This window comes from Pangasianodon hypophthalmus, chromosome 19 (genome assembly GCF_027358585.1).
Source record: "Pangasianodon hypophthalmus isolate fPanHyp1 chromosome 19, fPanHyp1.pri, whole genome shotgun sequence".
Lineage (NCBI taxonomy): Eukaryota > Metazoa > Chordata > Actinopteri > Siluriformes > Pangasiidae > Pangasianodon > Pangasianodon hypophthalmus.
The window spans coordinates 3,612,345-3,639,021 of NC_069728.1; the positions used below are offsets into that span (position 1 = coordinate 3,612,345).

General features: G+C 41.4%; 1 protein-coding gene across 8 annotated transcripts in view; it reads right to left on the reverse strand.

Annotated features, from left to right (window-relative positions):
- The window catches only part of fryl (furry homolog, like), a 101,247-nt gene that overhangs the window by 74,262 nt on the left and 308 nt on the right, over nt 1–26,677 (reverse strand). For 3 of the 8 annotated variants that reach the window (XM_034313720.2, XM_053242013.1, XM_053242011.1), the window contains exon 1: nt 5,783–6,935. In XM_034313720.2, the coding sequence (XP_034169611.1) occupies nt 5,783–5,996 (214 nt within the window). In that variant the 5' untranslated portion in view covers nt 5,997–6,935. Of the gene's footprint in view, nt 1–5,782; nt 6,939–11,798; nt 11,876–26,677 lie in introns of those variants that run through there. The other 5 variants (XM_053242010.1, XM_053242016.1, XM_053242012.1 and 2 more) reach the window with 5 other exon arrangements.

The following is a 26,677-nucleotide window of genomic DNA, read 5'->3' on the forward strand; positions in this document are numbered from 1 at the left end:
AGACCAACATTTCTCTCTTTAAAGCAAACGATGTTATTACTACTGTGCAAAATGACATCAAATCAAAATCATCAATTACATGTCGCAGTTAGGCGAAAAATCCCAAATGGCTTAGTATCCGCTAATTATTCACTATCTGGGGTATTATATTGTAGTGTTGTCAACATCGTGCACTACGTATGCAAAAACAGGTACGATTATTTTAAAAACTTACTGTAAATGCACCTTAGCCCATAAAGCCCAACATACTTTACACAAACTCCAGGACTGAGCAGGTCGTCTACAGAGTTTTCACTTTTCAGGACAATTTTGCTTCCTCTGGTTTCTGCCCCAGATGAGGCATCATCAGGATTCGAATTCCACGATCTCCAGACGACAGAGCAAACTTTTCTTTTTTTTTTTTTTTTTTGCGTCACTCAGGAGCCTGACTTATGATCCATTTGTTTTCTCCAACAAGGTTGAGAGACATCAGCCAACGCTGCAGTTCCATAAATACCAAATTGCAAAACCCCTGAACTCTGGGCTTTAATATTTAGCAGGTTTCCAGGGGAGTCCTTGGAAATGACAAGTTCTAAATAGAAACATGAAACACTGTGCAACCCTGATGGGCAAAAAGTGCAGAGATGGAGCACATCCCAGATCATGTAGCTCCCTCAGTTTAGTCCACGAGGATTTTTTAATCACACACAGCAGGTCATGTTAAACGGTGAGTCAAATATGTCAAGTATAATGCTTAAGGATGACTGAAAACTTTGGCAGACCAGAATTAAGACAGAAAACACAAAGACTCTTCATCCCATTCAATCCTGCTGGCTGAGGAACACAGATAAGACGGGGTTTATGCTGCGTCAGAAGTGTTTCTGAGAACTGCCCGAGAACTTCTGAACTGTTCACGACTTTTAATAACAGTAGGAAGTTTGTGGCTGGTTGAAGGTTCTTGAACAATGGAGACAGATTTGTAAACAGTTGAAAGCAAACAAGATGGAGGAAAGCTTTGATGAAGATTAAGATATTGTGGTTTTAGGTGTGACCTCATCTGAAGATCATAGAGAATTAGACTGCATTTCTGCAAGCACTTTAAAAGTTATTAGACAAAATCTGTAACATGGTTACATTATCATTCTGTTACAAAATCATTCTGTGATGTGTAGCTAGCTACAATTTAAGCTACATGGCAAAAGTACTAAATTTATTTAGCTGTAACCCTGACTGAGGTCACATCCTCAGCTAAATGCAAATGACTGAAAGATGGCAGCCGACAGTGTATTAATGGTAGGGAGGGATGTCATAAAACTCTGATATATTGATTATTCATCAGCTCAGTGTGTCTGAGACATCGATGGTGTAAAATGATATGGAAATGGGTAATTTGCATCTGCTAGCAGTTTCACATTACAGTCTATTGGACTACTGTTTAATATTGCCTAGTGCAATAGCTTTTAGTGATCACGGGATCCTGTAGATAATCTCGACCTCGCTAACTCATTCACAAACACGTAGTACGACTCCATCTAGTGGGTGTTCGTGATATGACTTTGTCTGTGTGGTTTAGCATACACGTAGGTCTACGCTATGGATGTAAGGATGGACTGCAGTAGCCAGTATTTATACTTAAAATTCGCAAATAAAAATCAGTCATATTGAAAATATACCGATTATCTATACGTGAAAAAGGCATCAAGCTTCGTAGCTAAAAATGAGGAAAAAAGTCTGAATTTTAAAATCCTGTTTCTCCTGTGATAGTGCAAAAAAAACTACAAAGGCACCTGATGTATTTGCCTTAATACAAAACCACTCGCAAAGCTGCTGCACAGGATGCTTTTTCATATTCTGTGGCTTCCGAACTTGCTAAGCCTGTTTTTTTTTTTAAATTGTAATTTCAGTCATTTATTTCCCGTTGTTTGCGACGTCATTCACTGATGGGACACTGGAGCTTTATTTCTGTAAGTGAACACAGCAAGAATGGTTGCTGGTGCTGCTGGTCTGAGAATTTTCCCCACAACAATCTCTAGAGTTTAAACAGAATGGTGCGAAAAACAAAAAACATCCAGTGAGTGGCAGTTGTGTGTGTAGGAAAAAAAAAAACACCATTCTGATGAGAGAGATCAGAGGAAAACGGACAGACACGTTCAATCTGACAGGAAAGCTACAGTAACTCTTTACAACCGTGGTGAGCAGAAAAGCATCTCAAAAAGCAAGACACATCAAACCTTGAGGCGGATGAGCTACAACAATACCGGGTTCCACTTCTGTCAGCCAAGAACATGAAATAATACAGTAAAACCCATGTTCACAAACTTTCATAGAAACCTCTGGCGCCCTTTAATCAGACAAAAGCACAAAAAAAGTCACTACATGGAGCTTCACGTCAGTGTTTAGCTTCTGAGAGTAGGAAAAATATATCAGGGAGGCAGAAAAAAGAAAACACGATGCAGTAGAGGTAAAGGTGTGGTACGGAATTATTTGGAAAAGGGTGCGGCTCTGGGTGTTCTCCGCTGGCAGCAAAAAATAGATATTGGAATTCTTTTTTTAATTTCTGTTCATAGAGTCAAATAGCTCTGAACCTATGTATGCTGTTCTCCAAAGTCAGTGGTGGCTTGAAAATGTGGTGAAGGAATGTAGTCTAATTCTAAACGCAAGACTATTCTTGGTGTTTAAACAGACAATTTCCACAAATACATTCAGGATATTAAATTATTTCAGCCTTTGAGGAATCAAGCTTGTGTTCAGGCTGAGGATTTCTACCGTCTGCTTCAACGCAAGCACCAAAAGTTCTCCGCTATAGCTGCCCTACGACACGCTGTTTTATAGCTGCTGCTTCTTATGAAGTACAATATATGTTCTTATGCAACAAATATATTGTACTTCTCCTATGAACTGGTGTGCTTAAACAGAAACCCAAAGCACTAACAGCACTGCTTGCAGACAAACACAACCACCATGCATCAGAACTGCTTTTTACACAAACATGAGTATTTGCTTCTCGGAATACGTCAGAGCGAATTTATCACCCCGATGTACAACGCCGTCCCTCCACATTTAACCCTCACACCAATTAAATCGTAACTCAGTGAAATTATTACTGTATCCTACGATCTTAAATTTTTAGATCAAAAACAAAAAATGATTCAAAAAGGTTTAACTGAATACATCTGAATTTATATAAAGCTGTTGCTATGACTTTATTTTATTTTAGAAACAGGTGTTTTACAGCTCCTTGTCAAGGAAATGACTACAACCCCACAACTGCCGTACGTAACGTGCATGCATAATACTGTCGAGCTTCGCTGCTGATTCTTTTGCATGGACCATATTCAAATGGATTATGACAGCCAGGTTACAAGGTCATCAACCGATAGTCTTTACAGCACGCACTACCGTCTTGCTGTTTTACTCATTTGGCCTAAACTGGATTTACAGTGCAATACGCTCTCCGGCATTCCCCTTTTCATTATGAGCGGTTTTGTTTGTACGTTGTGTGCAGTCAGTTATAGAAGTGATTGAACGAGGCAGGCCTCACTGGCCTTGTTATTAAAGCCGCCAGGCAGCTTCTCAAACCTGTAGATCAGGGTCTAGCCTCTGTTTCTGTATATAACATACTGAGGCAAGGTGGAGATCAGCCACAGACATGAGCGCACACACACACACACACACACACACACACACACACACACACAGCCATAACAATGTACATGTCGAGGCAGGCAAGCTACCATACAAGATGGTTGCACAATGGCGAGTCATCAGCTTTATAAAGCATGTTATGAATGCCACTTACACACATGCACATACAGCCTGGTGTGGATTTGCATGAAAATCGTACTAAAATCATAACTTCGATACGTTTCTCAATGTATTTGTTTTCCAAAACAATTTAAGTCCATTGCTTATGCTGCTTTTATACAACAGTACTATAAACATGACCGTAATATCACATAAACGACAATTCAGACACAATATGGACCAATATTTTGTTACTTTTTGCTCCATCAACAAAAATAGTTGCCAAAGAAGCCACAGCCGGATAGAGCGTTGTGTGTTGCCATGCCAACGCACAGACAGACTGACAGCCGGTAGTAAATGTAGTAACTGTTTCAGTGTTAACAAGCTATTGCTAAAATTTTATGTAAAAGTGATACAAAAGGGTTGTAGTCAGAATTTGCCTGTGTGTACGTCAGGGAAGCGCGATATGACAAAAACATCAGATCGCGATCCTTGAAGAGATTTCTACGATATGTATTAGGCCTGGGAGCTGCACAAATAAAGTGTGTTTCATTTCATATTCTGTGTTTCTTATTTTGTATCGTGTATGAACTTTTATAACCTGCTGTCTGACTTCAGAGCAGAGCAACAAAACACCTTTCTCTGATGCAGCTTAACTTTCCTTGTTTGTTTCCTCTCAGTTTCAGTTAGCCAGTGTGTATGATCTGTTATCTGCTCGATCTTTAAAAACAGATTATACGGCATTTCCATCTAATACCACATCTTAAAATAGCAGGCTAAAGATATCTCAGGAAATCTTAAGGTCATATACACTAGGGATGCACAATAATATCAGAGTCACATCAGAATCAGCAGATAACTGTAAAGATGTCTGGTTACACATTCTCTGGAACAGCAGAAGGCTCAGGTAAGAAGAAAGTTTAAAGAAAAACAGAATGCTCTGCATTTAAAAAAATGTAATAAATCACCTGTAGTAATTTTTTACACGTGATAAAACTCTCGCATCCTGACAGCAATAAAATAAAATGACCACAGGAGAAGCTACTTTCTATCAGGTTGCATTTTCTGCGAACACGGATGTCACATGACCACGCTCCGTTCACAACGTGGCGTTCAAGTGGTCGAAGAGGCGCCGGAGCAGAGAATTATTTCAGTTTGGGGAAGAAGCACAGTTCCAGTAACAGTTTGAAAACACAAGTTCTAGTCTAGTTGTGTCCCGCCATCGGCGCCACGTTTGACTAGATCAAGTGTAAAGAGCGTATTGAGTCTACTTAAAGAGAAAGTACCATGAATGCTTGAAACACAACAAGCGACATGGTCTGACACACAACAATGCCTGTTCTATGAAGAAATTAATTCTGTCCCGGTAAGGAACTTCAGCATTTTAGTCTACGCTTGTTTAATTTTTAAATAGACTAAATACGGCAAGTAGCAGCACTCAATCATCTAGTTTTCTTAACGTGAGGTGACATCCGCATAGAAAAATCGCAGACGTGCATCCAGATGGGACGAAAGTTATCGAATAAACTCTGGCCTTGGCAAAAAAAACAGTAGGTAACTCTGTCCGCAATTTTCTCTGAGGAAAACAGAGAAAAACACTAATGTGTTTGATCCGGACGCAAATAAAATCACAGACTAGTACCTCTACACTAAGAAATCACCAAAGGACCCCATGTAAATTTAATCCCATCCGAATAGGGCTGATGACAAAAAGTAAAAGATAATAATAATAATTTATCCTTCTACTCAAAACTGATCACCTGATAACTAACAACATTTTCCTCAACTAATAAATACAAGACCAATAACCTTGGCCCTGATCCATAACATCCATCTCTTTATCAAGAACTGAAATCTGACATACGTCTATCTTATATTAAAAAAAAAAAAGAAAGAAAGAAAGAAAAAAAAGATGAAGCAATGTGTACCTTGTCTGTTAGTTTCAGTTTTAATGGCTCAATGTTTATCTAAATTTTGGTTCATCCTTTTTATCTGTATATACAGGGTCCAATAATATCACAAAGGAAACGTTATGGTGCGTGTTACACCTCCGCTATACCTTTGGCACGATGTCGGATGAGTCGAGACAGTCGATTAGTTTGGCCCGGCCCCTCGTGGTCTTCCTCGATGGTTGGGCCCATTGACAGCAGACTAAGACGCTTCACCCTCAGTAAGCGTGGGCCTGTCTCCCGTGGCAACAGCCCCCCAGACTCCATCGCTCCTCCACCGTCCCCGGAGATCACGGTGGGCACGAGGCTCTTGAGGAACTCCATGTGTGCGGTGCGGCACTTTCACTCCAGACGCACGGTAAACAAGCCACAACCTTCCATCTTCTCACAGGAAATGACCCCTGCACTACAGCATTACTCGATCCAGCAAGAGACTTCTTGTTACTGTTTGTTTAACACAACGGAAATGCAAAAGAAGACGTTACATTTTCTATACTTTCCCAATGAAACGGAGCACTTCTTCCTGTAGTAGTAGTGTTTAGCCTTCAATAACATCCACAAAACCAGAGAACGTTGCTCATATCCAGAGAAAGGATGATCTACCAGTGGTGTCCATCGCAACCAGAAGAAGAAGAAGAAGAAGAAGGCAGGTACAGGTACGATCTGGCACTGGAACACCTCACATCTCCCACAGTCCAGCTGTGTTTATCGTCTGTTCTTTGTGGCTTCGAAGGACCTCATTTTGCTACCTGCACGTCCGCAGAGGATAGACAGGTTGGGAAAACAAATAAAGAAACAAGCACAGGGCTTCCTCTGGGGTGATGATGTAATGGTGGTAGGCGGAGTGGCACAGGTCGGGTGCCAGGCGCTATCTAGGCGGGGTCAGGACATGTTTGACAGAAGATAACATGCGCCTGGGCCAACACCCAATTAAAAACACAGGCTCTACCAGCCACGCCCAGTCATGCTTCTTCTCAGGGGATAAAGACACACACTCAAACGTTCACCCTTGTTTTGGGGAAAGAGTGCAAAGCAGGAGGGTGTGGCATCTTCAGTGCTTCTGCACACACTGATAACTCGCTCAAGACTCGCATATCGCGCCTCAAAGACAATACCGCGATTTCCTCTCTCTCTCTCTCTCTCTCTCTCTCTCTCTCCACCACAGCCTCACAAGCTCAGTTTCATGTCTTTGATTTTTCAGTTTAACTTTATTACTGTTTATGAGTGCTTATGCGTGTGAGAAAATTCGAAGTGAATGACACGGTCATAAAGCATTCATACTTTCTTCATGAATCTTTTCATCCAGGCAAAAAAAAATAAACAAAAAGTGAGGCAGTGTTTTAAAATTAAACTCTAAAATGAAGTTATTTGCACACTTGCTTGTTAAGAGGTTTGGTATGCTGAGTAAACTCTGATAAGGATTACTGTAGATACACGTGTACCAGGCAGACGTTTTGATCGTTTTATCAGCAGCTTTTGTTTGTATGATACACACTGACTGATGGAACTTATGGCCTTATGGCCGCCGAATCGTTTCCAGGGTCTGCTGTGTGTAACAGATTCACCAGATCACCAGATCATGGAAGAAATCTGAAGAAATGATATTACAAATGGATATTACAAACAACCGTATTTCATACGAGACGGGGTGAGGGGAAAAGTTGCTAGAAAGTATTTTAGGTGACGCAGGAAATCAAAGATAGTGTCCATGCTGGGAGGCATTTTACATAAAGGCAGGGCTCATTGTGCTGACTCACTGCTACACATTCAAATGGGGCTCCGCTTTCGCTGACAATGTGCATCGTTATAATGCCACCGACTCCGTCTGCCCACCCTTCATTCAAAACAAACACAACACAAGCACACTACATAAAGCCACACACACACACACACACACACACACAAAATCTGTTGAATAGTCTGAGATTAAAGCCAGTCGTGTAACGTTTACAGGCGTCAAGTTACTGACCTGGACCGGAGACAAAACCTAAAACACACGGTTCAGTTCACTTTTATTTGAAAGTAGTCAGTATTTATCTGTGTTAAATATGAAGAAGTTGAAAACGACACTGATCCCAGAAGTTCAGCTGCGGTACTGTGGTCCAGAGCACCACCTAGAGACCAACATGGGATGGCAACGGGATGAAAACAGCACACACACCACACACACACACACACACACACACACACACAACAGCTTTTTATCATTATGTGGCCCATGCTGTGTTGTACAAGTAGTCTGATTCAGTATTGAATCTGATTCACTACATTAATAACACTGGACTGAGCAGAGAGAACGTGAGAGAACCAGCTTCAATGGCTGTTTCATTGCAAATATAGATATTAATCAAACATTCAAAATTAAAATTCAGCTTATAAAAAAAAAAAAATCAAACATGACAACTCTGTAAAAGATTCTTTAAATTTACTTCTTTAAAAATTGTAAAAGTTTTCCTGCGTCCATCTTACAAAACAAGTCTTTCAGAGTTTGTCCAGATAAAAGGCACTGTCTCAGGACATTAAAAATAAGGCAGACCAGAAAAAATTGTTTTACAGTCAAGGGAGTGTTACAATATTGACATTTTGGTGGTTCTTCACCCTTCAGTAAATATCCATGGGTCAGTCTGGTGTGGCCTATACGGCACCTTGTGTACTCCACTCGATCATGTCTTCAAAAGGGTTTATTTAAAATAATTTATTATTTCAACATCCTTCCCATTCCACTTGTCTAAAATATAATGTTTGAGAGAACGTGAGAATAGGAAATTGCACGTGTGTGTGTGTGTGTGTGTGTGTGTGTAAAAACAGCTTCACACAGGAAACGCTCACACCCTCCTAGACATGTGAAAATGTCAGGCTGATGATGTAACGTTTTCATTTCCGCCCTCTGATGTGTGAAACGGTGTCCAACACACACACACACACACACACACACACACACACACACACACACAGTAGCAGCAACTCGATATCCATAACCGACCATTTCAGGAGAATGTGAGTGAGAACGAGAAGACGGTATGTCAATGACCTCTGAAGAAGTCTGCCCTCTAGCAGCCGCTGCGTGTTGCGCCCTACGTGGGGCTTCATGCTGGAATTTATACGTTTTCTTTCTTTTCAAAAAAAGCCAGACAGCTTAAAAACCAGAAAGAGAAATGACAGGCAATTGATCGATAAAAAAAAAAGCAAAGGTTTTTACTTTCATCAGGGCAACCCACACTAGTTGAGACACTATAAACCGTGTTAAAAGTACCTGTACTACGTTTAGGTCTCATCTGTGTGTGTGTGTGTGTGTGTGTGTGTGTATTAGCAGGAAAAAAAAATAAATCACAGGCTAAAGACAGAGACAGAGTAAGGAAATCAGTAAAAAAAAAAAAAAAAAAAGGAAAGAAGGTAGAAAAGAGTCAAACAGAGGAAGTTGATAAAATGATCGAGTAACAACATGTTTGAGGAGAAAGAGGAACTTTATTTTCTCCTTTCTTGGGCTCTGGTTTACCAAGACCAAGCACTGTGGATATAAAAAGTCTACACACCCCTGTTAAAATTGCAGGTTTTTGTGATGTAAAAAAAAAAACTAAGTTAAATCATGCAGTGGTATACAGTCATACTGGGTTAGGTGTTTGACTAGCCCAGGTGAGCGTTGGGAGGCAGCAGGGTGTTGAGGAATCTGACTGCCTCAGGGAAGAAGCTGTTGCTGGCACAGATGCTCCTGCACCTTCTGCCAGATGGCAGGAGGGTGAAGAGTCCATGAGAGGGGTGAGAGGGTCGTCAACAACACTGGTGGCTTTGCTGGTGCAGTGGTTGTTGAATGAGGTTTCGATGGTGGGTAGAGAGACTGCTATGATCTTTTCAGCTGTTCTCACAATTCGCTGTAGGGTCTTGTGATTAGAGGCAGTGCAGTTCCCGTACCACACGGAGAGACAGCTGGTCAGGACGATCTCTATCGTCGCTCTGAAGAAAGTGGTGAGGATGGGAGGGAGGGGGATTTGGCTCTCTTCTCAAGAGCTTTTGATTCTCTCCACAGGTGTCCCATTGATGTGCAGTGGTGAGTGGTCCACTTGGCTCCTCCTAAAGTCGACAATCATCTCTTTAGACTTATTAACATTAAGAGATAGATTGTTGTCTCTGCACCATTCTGAGAGCTGGTTCACCTCCTGTCTGTATGCTGACTCAGCATTGTTGCTGATGAGGCCCACAATTGTAGTGTCATCAGCAAACTTGATGATGTGATTAGAACTGAACTTTGCAGCACAGTCATGAGTCAGCAGTGTGAACGGCAGTGGACTGAACACGCAGCCCTGGGGAGCGCCAGTGTTCAGTGTGGTGGTGCTGGAGGTGGAGTTGCTGATCCAGACGGACTGGGTTCTCCCAGTCAAAGTCCGGGATCCAGTTGCAGATTGGAGGTGGTCAGACCCAGCAGGCTCAGCTTTGTTATCAGTTTCTGTGGGATGAATGTGCTAAATGCTGAACTAAAGTCTATGAACAGCATCTTTACATAGTTGCCCTTTTTGTCCAGATGGGTCAGTGAAAGGTGGATGCCAGCAGATATGGCTTCCTCCGTCGAGCGATTGGGACGGTAGGCGTACTGAAATGGGTCCAGTGTGGTGGGAAGACTGCTCTTTATGTGTTTCATAACTAGCTGCTCAAAGCGCTTCATAATGATAGGTGTGAGTGCAACCGGCCGGTAGTCATTCAGGCAGGCTCTGGTCAGCGCTCAGACACCTTCAAACACTTCGCGTGGCAGCAGAGCAGCGAAATTGTCAACCGTGTGGACATGAGACAACCAATTTGTAAAAGGATTATATTGAAAATTTATAGTTTTTTTTTCCCCCCTAAACCGTTTCACCTAAAATTGACCATCCAGCCAAGTGTTTGTGATTGGCGCTGCCAGCAAGCAGCCCCCGACTACACCCTCCACACAAGTCTAGCGGACACATACACAGGTTACTGCAGGAACAAAAACGAGTGTATTACACTGTTGAACCCTGCTTACGTCTCACAGTATTGTGATATGGCAAAAATCACAATTTTTTTTAAGTTACACCAGTATGATTTGGAATGATATTATATTCACTACTAGCCCAATGCTGGAACCCCATCCCACCCCGAGTCATAGTCAGCCCAGGAATGTCAGGGAGGAAGCAACGGGAACAATACCGAGCAGTATGCTCTCCTCCCACAACACACACACACACATACATACACACACACAAATACACTGCTCTGCCCGGGAAAAACAGGAAAACTTTCTAGAACTTAGACAATAAAGTGAACAATGATACATGAATAAGAGAAAGAGGTGGGCCACTGGTGCTGAGAGTGACACGCAACCTTTATTACACACAATACCAGGGAAATTTCCCCAAATGTCCATGCTAGTGACATCACATCTAACACACACACACAGCCATGTACAAAATTAAAACATTTCTTATAATGGGCTTACAATCTTTGGTCATAACCTCAACCCACAAATGTTTAACTTTAATATTTCCACTGAAGTTTTTTTCCACTGAATATTCAAAATGTCATGAGACAAGTCAAACTTGACGCTGATGTTATCAATGGGACGCCTCCACCACCACCACCAAGTCTACTCCTTCTTGGTACTAAGTTGTATGCTAGAAATACCCTACAAATACACTTCAAGTGTCAAGAAAGCTGTTGAAGAAAGACTATTTCAGATATATGACCTGGCTTTGACCTTGACCCTGTTTGGGTCAATTAATTTGCTGGTTACAAATTCCATAAATCCTACAAACATTCAACCACTCGTTCTTGAGCTAACACACTAAAGAGAATCTCAAACAGACAGGCGGGCAGACAACCCGAAAACCTAACGCCTGCCCCACTCAGTGAGGAGGCCTGAAAAACTAACAAGGTAAAATAAAGTCAGTTTTGACTTCATGTTGTATTTGAACGTAGTTCACAGACACACAGCTTTTCCGTCTTGCTCAGGACCGTTTAACGGAAGTTATGTTATTCAGTTGCTAAGTTAGGAAGGTGAGGTCATTTTGAAACGCCTTCCGACCACAATCTCTCACTTCAGTAAGTAGAAACCAACCACACACACGCACGCACGCACACACACACACACACACACACACACACACACAGCTGACATACCTGTGAGCCATAGAGCAGCGGCAGAGACGGCAGGTCAGGGAGAGACAGAGCAGGCCAGCAGTCCTAAATCTCATCAACTTGAGGAAACAAAAACAAAAGACAAAAAAGAAAAAGGATTTATACAACGCTCAGCAATGCAAACTTCATCCTGCTATCTTCTAGGACAGCCCTGTTAGTTTGCTTTTAATTAGTATTTGATTAGTATTGGATATTTAGTATTAAATGTCATAACGTACAACTCTGAATAAACCACTTGGTGTGTATCGATACTTGAAATTCAAATTCGATTTGATGCAGCAACAAATAGGCACTTCCTGAATTTGTGTCTTAGATTTCCAATTTCAACTGATTGAAAGATTCAACACTATAAACCTACAGTAACTGAAACTTAATAATGACAGGTGACAGCGTGATCCGTTCAAATTGTTAGCAGTGTATAATGAAACAAAAGCTGTGCGGTTGCATGCAACACAATGTGCTCTGGTGTGCACGGGTTGCCGGGTCTCATCAAAACATTCACCCCAGCTACTTCTCAAAATGCACAAAAAGACTTTTTTTCCCCCCAAAAAGCCCTTGCATTGGAAACATGTTTACCGTAGTGGACATGCATTTCTGATTTTTTGTTTTGTTTCAAAACTAGCTCAATTTGACATTAAAAAAAAAAAATAATCTTAACCCTGGCAGCTGTGCTGCTGTGAGTCGAGGGAGGTGTGACTGAAGCACGGGGCACTTTATTTCACATTTAGCTTTTAGTGTGTGTGTGTGTGTGTGTGTGTGTGTGTAAGTAACAATAAATCACAAGGATGAAATTGTCTATGTTGATCAGAAAATGTAATCTTTTAAAGCCTAGTCTGTTCAAGCTTTTTTTTTTTTCACTTCCAGACTTTTCACCAAGCTCAAAGAGGCAACCTTACATACTGTATATACAGTTTTTTTTTTTTAATCATACATCCTAAATGACTCAGATGGCATTTAATCATTTTAGCATGTAATTATTGAAAATAATAATACATTATTTTGCATGTCCTCAAATTTGTGCTTTTTTTTTTTTTTGCACGTATATCAAAAGACTCCAATTTCACTACAAAGCCCGTTTTTAGGAGCATTTGACTAATCTGTATCAGGCACGACATCGCTATTCCTGACACTGGGTAGGAAGTGCTGATGGAGCACTGCCGTCAAAATTTGCTGAAAACAAAAACATGCCACTACAGTCATCATTTGTGTGCATGTTGGAGGTAATGGCAAACACGCAGGCTGTCTCGTCACTCGTTGATAATTCGTTATAACAGCAACTGTCGTCATCAGAGAGATTATGTTGTAACTATATGTTTTATGTCTGAGAGTTACACCATTCATGAGGTACATCACTGAGAAGATCAGAAGAGGAAAAAGTCTACAATTTGCATTTGTATTCCTCTAAGTTTAGATTTTGTAGTAATCTACAAGCCAGCTACACACACACACACACACACATCTACAGACTTAAAGGGTCCTCAAGCAGCCTAGACAAAACCCACAGTCGCTGCCAGGGTCTTTTTATAGACCTATCTCTTCATCTCATTAGCTGTGATTACTGCTGCTGCTTCCTGCAGCGCTCTGACATCAGGGTGCAGCTCTGGAGTCAGCTAATGGAGTGTGTTTATGCTCATGGTTCCCAGACCCAACATTCATGACATCATGAGGAGGCCAACAAAGAGCGATGATCTAACCAGGGATCTGCAGGATCTGTGACAGAGACAGAGTCGGAGATACGGGCGAAGCGAGTCTGCTTATTATTCACGAGATTAGCTTTAATATCAAACCTGAATTAACATTAGAGTAGCGCGGTTACGCGGGACGAGCTAGAGCTGAGTCAGCGCTGTCAGAGAGGTTTTTATTCAGAGCTGCCCGGTTCAATAACCGAGGAGAAAACTTTCCTCTTTATTAACAAGATCTCATGTGGTATGTTTTAAACTTAACTCAGCTGGAAGAAGAAAAACAGGGAGGAAGGAATAGATGGATGGATGGATGGATGGAAGAGAGGAAGGATGGGATATATAGATGAAGGGAAAGAGGACAGGAGAAATGGATGGATGGAGGAAAAGAGGGATGGCTGTATGGATGCATGAAGGAAGGAAAAATACGTTGATTGGCTGCCTGGCTGGCTGGATGGATGGATGGATGGATGAAAGAAGGAGAGAGAGTCAGGGATGGTTGATTGAATGATGAAAAGAAAAAAAGAGAGGGAGTAAGAGACAGATGGTGGACAGAGAAAGGAAGGAAAGAATGTAGGAAGAAGAGAGGGTGTAAGGGATGGTTGGAAGGGATGGTTGATTGGATGAAGAAAGGATTTAGGATGGAGTAAGGAATAGATGGAGAGAAAGGGATGGATAAATGTATGCATGAAGGAAAGAAAAGAAAAAAGATAGTTTTTCAACCCTGAGGTGGGGTTGTGACCCCCATCCTCTTCTCAAGTGACCAAGTGTAGGATGTAGATGGAGGTCACGACCTCACGTGGGGTCACAGAACATTCCTCCGAAACCAGTATTTGATGCTAATAAACTTTATTTTTGGAATATTTAATGATAATTAAAATGGACAGATATATTTAATAAGAAACCCGTATGTGGTCTTTACCTCTTCGATGTACCCCAGCTAAATGTCATGTGTGATGCATGATTTTTTTTTTTTTTTTAGGTATTTTCTTTTATATTGCTTTGTTAAAGTGTTAAATTGAAATCTTTAAATAAGAAAGTTACCCAGAATTCCATGGGCTCTGTGCTCATTTACAGTAATGCACTTTCAATGAGTGCAGAAAGGAGTTATTTTCAGCCTTTAAAATGGGGTCACTGGCCAAAAAAAACCTCCTGCTGTCTACTAAATTTAACAGCTAATTACAAAAAAGAAAGAAAAAAAAAACCCTTTCAGTTGCGTATATTGCCTATAGCGTGGCATTACGCGCTTATTTAGACGCTGTTGAGAGTGTAAATCATTACCACATGTGACTTAAGAGAAATGGGACGTCTCTCAGATATTTTAGGAAACTAATTCCAGAAATTCAGACAGACTTTCCCTAGTTTAGTGAACAAAGAACTGCAGAAATACTGCACTCCTTCTCTCTACCTTCCTCAGTGTCTGACAGGAAAAGCTGGATGACGTAAAGAGAGCAAAACATGAGCCACCGTTTCTTTTCCTGCAATTTTACTACTTTAGTCTTGTTCCAAAACAAACAACCTTTCTTTAATCCTCATTTCTGCAGAATCGAAACCGTTCAAAATTTGGTTTGATATTTAACTAACAGCAACGTACTTGGGCAAAGATCAGACACGAAGCGGCTTGCATGTTAACTCACCTCTCTGTAACTGTGTGCACAAACACTGCGTGGAACATGAAGGGGGGGTGGAGATAAATAAATATAGGACACTATAGTATATGATCGTTTCACGTTTCACTTTAATTTCCTCCGTTGCAATCTTTTTCTATAGTCTGCTTACAGCTTTACTTATTATGGCTTGTATATTAACTTATAAAGGCTATTCCAAGGAAATCAGTGAGAGCTTCTGATATGAAGTGCTCACTGTGCCTTACAGAACAACTGCTCGGCTGTGGTGTCAGTCGCAGAGAGACTGCTTTTCCTTTTTACTCCGCAGCCAGTGACAAGCTTTTCAAAATCCAAACAGAACCTCTCTTCAGTTCCTCAAAACACACACACACACACACACACACACACACACATACACATACACACACACGTTCTGCTTCTGTTACATTCAACTAGAGATCACAACTCGTAATTCCCAACCTCTGACTAGCAAAAAAATTAAAGGGGAAAAAAAGAAAAAAAAAAAAAGGGAAACACAATTTCAACATGGAATTCCTACACGTACACTCGGGATGTTTCTCCTCGACTCCGAGTTCGGTGAGTGACGTCAAATCAACATGGCAGCTCACAGCATCAGCAGTAAACACAGCAGCACTTCTTTCCTTTAAATGAGTTACACTGTATATACAAGTATCTGCTTTCGATCAATCAACATACAGACACGTTCACTTGTAAAAGCTATAAAATAAGCCCTATTTGGATGAGATTAAATTTACATGGGCCTGTGGGATAGTTTCCTATTTTACAGGTGCTACACTGTGATTTTATTTTCGTCCGGACTGGCGTTTTAACTCTGAAGATTAGAGGCCGACTTACCTCCTGTTTTTCACCAAACTCAGCTGTCGTCTGATAATTTTAGTCCGGACATATGGCTGCGATTTTCTATCCACCTCGCGCTGGAAAAAAAGATGTTTGACTGCTGCTACTTGTCGTATTTAATCTCGTAGCGTGAGTAAGGATGGATGCTTTAGCAGAGGCACTAAACCATATACTCGGTCTGAGCGGTAAAACCTCGACTACACACACTACCTGGGAAAGTATTTTCAGGAGGAGAAAGAAAATGTGAAAGAAAAAGCGAGATCCCACAAGCTGATTAAAGGAGCCATTATAACAGCAGCTACACGTATAAATCATTACTTTATATTCACATCCGCACAATATCGTCAGTTATAGCGTCTCTTCTCTTCTCCAGTGCCTCTTCAATTGCTTGGACGATTGAGTGTGATCATATGACCACGTGCTTCGGAGAAAATACAATCAGCTTGAAGCTTTGAAGATAAACAAGAGTTTTATCACTGAGGAGACATGTTAAGATGTGTGGAAGATGTGTATTGTGTTTTCACACTTGTAGCTCGAATGCACGGAGGTCGAATACGATGTCTCTCCGTGCTCTATCTTCCCGCTTCCGAGGTAAATCGAATGCAAAATTAGACCAGAATGCTTGAACACAAGTGCAGGAGAGGGAACTAACCGAACCGACAGGCAACAAGACTGAAAGGCCACAAGACTACAACTGTGGTTAGTCCCTGTGTGAGATCAGACAGTTACCTCACTGACTTTTTCCAAATACAGATTAAAATGCATTTCCGTCCATTTCTGTCAACTCATTCGTTTTGTTTTACCAGATCAAACTCCTTACTCCATCTTTAGTGGTTCTCATCCCTTCTGTATCCGCATCCGACTCCCCAAAAAAAATGTAGGTTGGATTTCGCAGCCCCTCCCTCTGGACTCTCCTTAAACCATACCACAGAAAGCTCAGTTTCTCCGCACTGAAAACCCTTTGGCTCCGTTTAATCCGTTACTGTAATAAAACACATGCCTCTGCCACTTCTGCTGTCACTTCTATCAAACACACAGAAGAACATGACACTACTGACCACATCTAAACAAAACATCTAGCTATTTTTGGCTGAGCAGCGCTGCACTAGACGGTTTTTTTTGGGGGTCAGAGCTCCACCTCCTCTCGCAGGCATTCTCTCTTTCAGCTCATAAAAACAACATGACAAACACTGACCATGTAAGATTTTTTCGAAGCCAAGAACAGCAATCTGAGGCTACAATGGGCACAAAACAGGACTGCTGAAGAGTGGAAAAACATCAGCTGGTCTTCACCTGTCCAGTTTGGGTGATCCTGTGCCCTCAGATTCCTGTTTTATCAGCTGGCGGGAGTGGAACCTGATGTGGTTTTCTGTTTTAGTAACCCATCCTCCTCAAGGTTTCACATCTGTTATTTAAAGTGAAACGTTTCGTGTTATGAAATACATTTTTCCCGGCTATAACACCTTGCCTGCTTTATGTGCTCATAACTGAGCCGATTCCTGAAGCTATGTTATGTTTTAAAATGCCTTTCTGCAGATGCCACCTGTCACCACTGGCACCCTAAATAAAAATACATTCTTTTCCTCACATTGGCGTCCATTTTAGTCACGCTCTGGAGCTCTGTATAAAGACTGTACACCAAACAACACACACAAACACCACAAACAACTTCACCTAGAGATGAAACAACTTCACCTAGAGATGAAACAAAACCTTCCCTTTCTGACACTAACACTAAAACTATTAACACTGACACTAACACTAAAACTATATAAAAGGTATTGACCAACACCAATATTACTTTTAACTACTGCTCTCTCTATCCTCACTTCAGCTCCACAACCAGTCCCCCCTAAATTTACTTCACAAACACTTAAGACACCACACTACTTCAAAACAAGTAGCAATCTCAGCAGCGATGCCTCTACTGCCAATGAGTCTAGTCCTTACAGACATTTTGACCTTGCTGTGACCTCGACTGGGTTTGGATCGATTCCAAAGACTAATCAGTTCACCTGGTGGTAGAAACGGCAATTCCATATAAAATCCAACAAACATTCAACCACTTGTTCTTGAGACATCGTGCTAATCAGAATCTTGGATGGACGGACTGACGACCCAAAAACATAACGCCTTATGTCCTCAAATACCCCCCAAAAAAAAAATAAAAATCCCAGGACATTCTGCAAGAGGGAAATTATTTCTTTTCATAATCACATCTCATTTCGCATTCGAATTGGACCTACAAAAATGAGCACAAGTACACCACTGAAATCACAAAACGCATTTATACTACATACTGAATACTGCAATCTGATTGGTCAGAAGTCAGGCGTTATTTTTGCACGGCTTGGACAGCAGTTCCGGCAGTAACATGAACGATAGGTTTGTATTAATGCGTTCGTTCTAACGCGTTATTGTTTCTATAGCAACAGCTCGTACACAGGGACTTAATCTTGAGCAACGTAAGCCACGTAATCTAAAACTAATAACAAACATATTTAAGAAATGTGTTGTTTAACAAAGTAAAAAGTATAACCGTGGATGTGGCGACGTTTTTTGTAAGGAAATGTTTATTTAACATTTATGGATGGAGTCTCGAGTGTCAGCGCTTTGTAACAGCCACAGTGCTTTACAAAGTCTTCAGGACAGAGGAGTTTACACTTTCTAGTTTCTCTGTAAAATAACAAGCGAGAGAGAGAGAGAGAGAGAGAGAATGAGAGAGATGCTGGTGTTTTTCACAGCTATAGCATATTTCACAGATGTTCCACAACGTTAAATCTAGCTATAAACTGTTAAAATGTCATTCATTAATAAATTAAATATTGTAATCTTTGGCAAATCGCTGTGGTATAAGCGGAGTAACACACTCCACACCGTGCTGTTATTCGAACGTAATACAAAACAGCTAATGCGCTCTACTGTGATGGTGTTCTGTCACATCACTGAGATAGGGTTAATGATGCACCGAGTCAGAGAGAATTTCCCTGCTTCTGCGCGACTCTGCGCGACTCTGTGCTCGACGGCAGCACTGCAGCTCTCTCGCCTGAAAGACTGCAGCGGGGACAACAGAGAGGCAAGAGGGGAAAAAAAAAGGAGCAAAGATCAACAGCATCATGCCTCAATATAGACCTCAGCACTGGAAACAAGTATTTTAGAAAAGTAGAGCACAGCACTACAAAACACTGCGCAATGAAATTCTGCTGAAGGAATCCGTAAAACGTCTTGTGAAACTAATAAGACTAAGAGGTGGAGGTGGGAACCGTGACAAAAATATCATAACATATGATACTCAGAGGCATTTCTACGATAAGTACAGGTCTGCTCACAAACTGCCAGCAAAACAGTAGTGCCGCATTTAAAGAAGTTATAAATAATGCATAATAAATTTGTTTATCAAAAACAAATTTAGAATAAATGTAAATTTATATTTAAAAAATAATAGTCTATAAAATAAGCAAAAATATTTAACACTGAAAAAGAGAAAATGCCAAAGAGGTCCAGCTGATTCCAGGCAGTTTTTTAAATTTAATTTAATAAAAACATATCACGATATCTCAGAAAAGCGTATTGTGACAATTTATCGCGATATTGATATAATATCGTCACGTCTCCAGCCCTTCTAACAGATATTTTAATTACAGCCCATTACTTACGACACTTGACGAACACTACACGGCGAAGCTCGGTCACTCAGCACAAGCGTTTACCTGTCACAGGCATCGACCAGGTCCTAGTACACGAACCTCATCTTGTGTGAAAAACCTGATTTCTTAACCACATCGTCTGACTCCAGCAAAAAAAAAAAAGAAATTAAAAGAAAGAAAAAAAAATTTAAAACAAAAATACAGAAAACGCCTCCTCAACTCAGGAACACAGGATGTTTTTCTCAACTCCGAGTTCAGCAAGTGACGTCAAATCAAAATGGCTGCTCACAGCGTCAGCAGCAAACAAAGCAGCACTTCTTCCCACGTCCATTGAGGCAGCATTAATCCTGCACATGAATATTAATGTGCCTGTGATCGCGGAGACAGCAGACAGAGATCATGAGCAGACAGATGACTGAGCAAACGTGTCCACATTACAGGCACTGACTGGATTAAACCACACACACACACACACACACACCTCTATACTCTACAGCAGTCCATTAGTAGTCAATCCCTAAATAGAGCAGACAGGGGAATTGTGGGTAATTCTACATCAGTCGCATTATGTTGTCTTTACTCAATGATATCAATTTCAACTCCTGCAATCTAAAGCCAGGATGCTTTACTTTCCTTTGTTGACTTTATATACATCTAACATCGCTAAATAAAAGCACAACTACACAATGCACAAATGTACCAGGCATCTGATACCACAAAACCAAAACCCTTTGTATGAGTGGCTCTTCTTTTTTTCCGCAGATTTGCGTAAACATTTGAGAGAAAGAATGAAGAAATCCTTTCATATCAAGCATATCCTGTGCAACCGAGAGATCAGGACCCTGTTCACACCCGCTACGTCTTAACATCCATCTCCCGAGATCCGATCAGCTGAAACCTGGCGTTTTGAACGCGTCTCCAGTGAGCACTTGTGATTGGATTTCGTACATCATTGTACACTGGAGGAAGGGTATCAAGCACATTTAGTGCATCGGTCTTCCGGTGCACTAGTCTTCGGGAAGAAACGTCCTGTGAATCATATCTCGTACCTGTACAGGCTGCTTCAAACTGTTCAACCGCGTGGTCCTTTAAAGAAACTTACAAACGAACGAGAGATGAGACGACGGAAGAGATAAGCGTTCCAGCCACACGCTTTATCCATTAAGCTAGCGCTGGAGACCTCTACTGTTCAGCGCCATTTCCAAACGGTATGACAATGATTGCGTGTTTTCCAGCTAAGGCCATGACACAGTCGATTAGCTGGTCCTTCGTTGCTGTCTGAGATGCATCGGGATGATTTTTTGTTTGATCAGATCACAATAGGGCCTTTCGCACTGCGGGAACCTTTTCATAGTACCTGAACTAATTGTGGAACTACCCACTTTTTGGCGTTTTCGCACCTCCAGAACTGGGGGCGATTTTAGTACCAGACTGCCTTTTTCGAGAACCAGATTAGCTCCTACTCCGGAGCAGGGTCTAACCAGCACAACTGGTACTATCCGTGACGTAAGTAGACGTTGATTGGCCAAACGCGTATGAAAACGCCCTCACCTGCCATGATTTAAAACGCCGTGTAAACATACCGTTCTTTCAATTGCTTTACGTATACGTCGACATTCCATGTACGTTACTGTGAAACCCGCGAGACACAACAAAAACACAGCTCCGATCACAGCGTCCTCCATCCTCCAGTTGTTTACGTTGTTCTTCTGTGTTTCCGTTGTTGAACGCCGCGCACAAATGACGTCGCCGTCGACCGGCTTACGTCACTTCCTAGTGCCCACTGTTGGTCCGAATGCAACCCTTTAAACGGTACTGGGAAACAGTTCGCGCAAAATCACCCAGTACTTTAGTACTGTAACTTTAGTTCTGGGTCTAAAGCGGTGCGAAAGGCCCTAATGCATCTCTGAGCCTCTGTTCATATCTGGTATTAACGTGCGTCCTGGGTGATCTGATCGTAGGTGGACAGCGCTAAATGTGAACAGGGTCCGATGTGTCTCGGAGGTGCATCGTGATCCGATCACTCAAACCACATTCGGAGGTGGTCTAGGATGCATATGATCACATCATGTTTGTAGTGTGAACGCGAAAGCATCTCAGTGCGTCCAGGACAGCAACAAAAGAGCGTCTAATCGACTGGCTCATTGCTGGAAAATACACAATCATTGTGCTACTGTTTAGAAATGGCGCTGAACTTTAGAGCTCTTCACTGCTGGGCTAATGGATAAAGATGATGCTATAACGGAAGCTGCATTGCGTAGCTTCTTTTGTCGTCTCGTCTCCATTTCGTTTACACGATTCATTAGCAGACCATGTGATTGAAACAGCCTGTACAGGTGCATACGATCAGATTTCTGCCTGAAAACAAATGCAGTGGAAGACTGACGTGAGTGACACGCTTCCTCCAAGCGGAAATGATGTATGAAATCCGAGTGTTCGCTGCAGACGCGTTAAACACCAGGTGCGAGAAATACGCACAGCTGAGCAACTCGTGCACTAATTCTGTATTAATTACACACTTAGTACAAAAAATAATCTGATTATCATGAGAAAAAAGGTGGGAGGGTGTCTAGACTATGGATAATAAACACCAAAGTGTAACAGACGAATCATTTAGGTTGCAAATAACCTATATAAGAGAAGCGCTCGGAGCATTCACCAGCCCCCTCCTATTCCCTTCTCTCTCTCTCTCTCTCTCTCTCTCTCTTAATGACAAACTGTTCCCATGAGATGATTACCATATTGCACCAAATCTCTCTTTCATTCACGAACCGTCACCTGCGGGCAGACGTCCCAGTGACGAGCGTACCTGCTGTGAAATGAGATTTGCCTAAATGGAGCAATTACAGCCTTCTGTACATTAATAAGACGGATTGCAGACTTTAGAGGGTTGCTCTTCTGTTTTAACAGAGACATGAAGTCTGAAGTTATTGGTTGAAAAGTGCACCAGCAATGGGCTAAGGGGGAGCGCAGGTAAATCCATCTCGCAGAGCAGGTTTGTGCGCATAATTCCGAGCGCTTAGGAACATTTGTAGCGCAACACCTGGAGGTGTTTCTCCCGTCTGAGATGATCAGACAAACTAATAATACACTGACAGTGCATGTCAAGAATAGAACTTGCCGGAATGGCAGGAAACATTATGTGAGCTTGCATTGGCTCAGAATTGCCTCATTAACAATCGCGTCACTGTTGCATGCGCAGCTAATTTTCAACCACTTCCTCTAGAAGACTGAGCCGTGAGAGAAATGCACAGAGCACGAGATCTGTTTGGATTCGTTTTAAATGAACACCTGCTCAATCATGCAATTATCCAACAAGCCAATCATGTGACAGCAGTGCAGTGAATAAAATCATGCAGATTCAAGCAGGTCGAGAGCTTCAGTTAATGTTCACATCAACCATCAGAATGAAGAAAAAGTGTGATCTCTGTGACTTTAACCGTGACATGGCTGTTGGTGCCAGATGGGCTGGTTTCAGTATTTCAGAAACTGCTGAGCGTTTGGGATTTTCACACACAACAGTTTCTAGAGTTTACACAAACTAAACATGAGGCAGAAACACCATGTTGATGAGAGAGATCAGAGGAGAATGATTCGACTGGTTTGAGCTCACACGAAGGCTACGGCAACTCAAATACCCACTCTTTACAACCGTGGTGAGCAGAAAAGCATCAGAACACACACCATGTCAAACCTTGAGACAGATGAGTTACAAAAGCAGGAGACCACATCAGGTTCCAGTGCTGTCAGTAATCTGAGGCGACAGAAACTGGACCGTTAAAGGGACACAAGCTTCAGCTGTCCAGTTTCGTTGAGTTAGCAGGTGTACAGCTGTTCCTATTAAACTGGCCAGTTAGTGCATCTCCTGTTGGTAAAAATTCCAATATGTCCTGTGCAGAAAGAGGTTTTGTGCTTTTTCTTCAGTCTAACGACACTTCAAGAAGCGCTCTTTTCTATCATTCACACTTTTGAAGGGTAAAGCTGGCTTTACACTGCACGATATTCTGTGTCGCGTGGAGAAAAATCACACGTCGTAAAGAACAACCTTTTTTTCGCTCGAGACTTGAGATCAGTGGTCTTAGCGGTCGATTTACTGCCACTGTGACCAAAGATAAACCTCTGGCAGTGTCAGAAAATTCTGATTAAAATCTCAGAGAGTGAGTGCTGCTACGATACTCGTATAAAATCCACCAATAGGAGGAGAGCATAGAGTTACACAAAACTAGAGCTACACGGGATCAGCTACAAATGTGTTAATGACGAAACGTAAACCAGACGCGGGATATAAAAGAAGAGCGGTTTGTTGAATTGTAGCAGCAGAGAGAAAGACTCTGTGACTTTCTCATCACAGTTCACAAATCACGACAGGACAAAAAAGGGATGAAGGGAATAGAGGATGAGTTACAGCTTACAGGTGTGTAGCTAACTAATTATAAATCCGATGAACAGAGCGATAGCGTTAATTACTATAACGACAATATGAAACTATTTAAAGAGCTACAAACCTGTGCTGCGTCGCTGCGCACCCGGTACGGCAGGACGTAGTGATTTTCTTTAATCATATAATCTGGCATGAAGAATACACACTATCACACAGTGTGTTATAGAATTCTGCCAAAATTATATTGGGATCATGTTGTACAATGTGAAAAGTAATAATCGCAAACGACCGCTGGAATCGCACAGTGCAAAAACCGGCTTTAGTTATTGAGTTCGTAGCACAGATATACAGTAGGCTATATACTTATTAGCGCAGCGGTTGCCAAACTAGGGGTGGGGTCGCTTAATTTACACAAGAAAATCGTAATGTAGTTCAGCAAAAATAAATAAATAAATAAAAATCCCTGTCCGTCTCTTTTCATTAAACAAGCTTGCGTTGTGTCTCAAATCTCATACTTATGTACTATTCTATCTAACACTAACCGGTTTTCCTTTTACAGTTAGTTTCTGAATTTTAAAAACCTCTTATGTAGCCTTCAAACCTACCAAAAGACCTGTTTTGTGTACCAGTCTTCTGGATTTTTAGACTAGTCAATACTTCTGAACATAAGGTCAGAGTTTCTGATTGGAGACGCAGCTCATGACAACGATCACGACGATCACGACGACAGCGGAAGGTTTTAAAGAGTAACAGAGCTCGTCAGCGTGTTTAACGGCGTAAACATTTTACAGTTTGACTTGGCAACCAGACGGACATTTTTAAAAAATTATGGACAGGGATGTTGCGGCTCTGACGCGCCGTGTAGTCAATGTCTCTTTTAAATCTTCTGGATGTATTAAGATACGCGGCGAATGTGTGAATCACGCCGATCATGTTACAGCTGCTCTTGCAACCTCATGCAAAATAACACGGCAAGTATAAACCGGACTCCTCTGCCTCTCCTGGCGTGGGTTATTTTCCCGTAACAGCACGGCACCTCCCACTAGACCGGCAAGTCAGTGTAAATAATATTCCTTTGTTTTTTTAGTTACTTACGTTACACAAGCATATGATACTAACATAATAAAATATTCAAATGTTCTGTGGTCTAGGCTTGTGGTCGCAGAAAATTCATCATGCTCATTTGCCCAGAAAGTTTAGGAAGCCGTGTATTAGGGTCATGTGACCTACTAACGCTCAAGTGCAACCTGGATGACAACGAGCCCTAAAACACGCTCTTACAATAATAAAGATCAAAACAACCAGGTTTAATGTGACGACCATCTCTGTGATTTATCCGACGCTTACCGATCAGAAATACGACTTTAACAGACATGTCTCGAAAACGTGTTACTTCAGGAAGTTCGGGACCGCGGTGTGACGCGTGATTAGAGGATTACAGGATCTTTACGCTGTTCATATAATGACAGTGTGAAATCAGCAATCAGCGGAGTAAATCAGCCGAAAGCACGTGCAGTTTACAGACGCACATAAAACGTCTTTAAGCCTTTCATGAATTAAAAAATGATTAACATTTAAAAATAAATTATTTATTAACATTTCCGACTTCCTAAGATAGACAGATTGACCGTCCCTAAGTGTGGACGATATAAACTCTCTCTCTCTCTCTCTCTCGTTCTCACACACACACACACACACACACACACACACACACGTAGACAAAATAATAATTATAAATACTAAATTTTATACAGCTTCTTAATTATTAATCATTCCTCATAAAGACTAATATTTGCACTTGAACTTTGGATGGAAATGTGTGTGTGTGTGTTTATTTCTGTTGTGTTACACTCTAGTGAAGCTCCCAAGGTATAATTTACTAATCCCTTTATTCTAAACATTCTACATAGTCATCTATCTGGTATAAAACAACAAAACCAACAAAAACAAACAAACAAACAAAAAAACAACAAAAAACAACAACAACAGAAAACAATTTCTACAAAAAGAAAGACTTGGCACTCACTGACTAGCCAAGTGTGTAGCTCATGACATGGGACTACTAGCCTGGGAAAAGGGAGCTAGCTACCCAGCTAACTAGCTAACTAGGTTAGGACAACAAACCTAGTTGAGTGCTTAAGCTAGCTAGTTAACCTGGAGCTAGTAAAGTGTTGAGGACAGTAAATGGAGGATGTTGTTTGGTATCAGCTGTTTATCCGGCACCAGGAGATTAAAGAGGGACATGTATGTGTAGATAAAGATAAATATAAACATAAACATAAATATAAATACAAATATAAATATAAACATACAAGTCAGTGCAGCTCGTGTGTAACTCTACACTCAGTTTATTTCCCAGAGTGCACTCCGAGCTGCTGCTGAAGATGATGATGATGATGATGAGTGCTCTGGTGTTAGCAGTGAAGAGGTTTGCAGAAGAGTGTGTGTGTGTTGTATGCATGTGTTTGTGTTGTGCTGTGTATGAGATGTGAGATGTGTATATATGTGTGTGTGTTGTGTGTGTATTTGTGTGAGATGTGTATATGTGTGTGTGTGTATGTTGTGTGTATGTGTTTGTGTTGTGTGTGAGATGTGTATATGTGTGTGTGAGTGAGAGAGAGGTGTGTGTGTGTGTGAGAGAGGTGTGTGTTATGTTGTGTGTATGTTG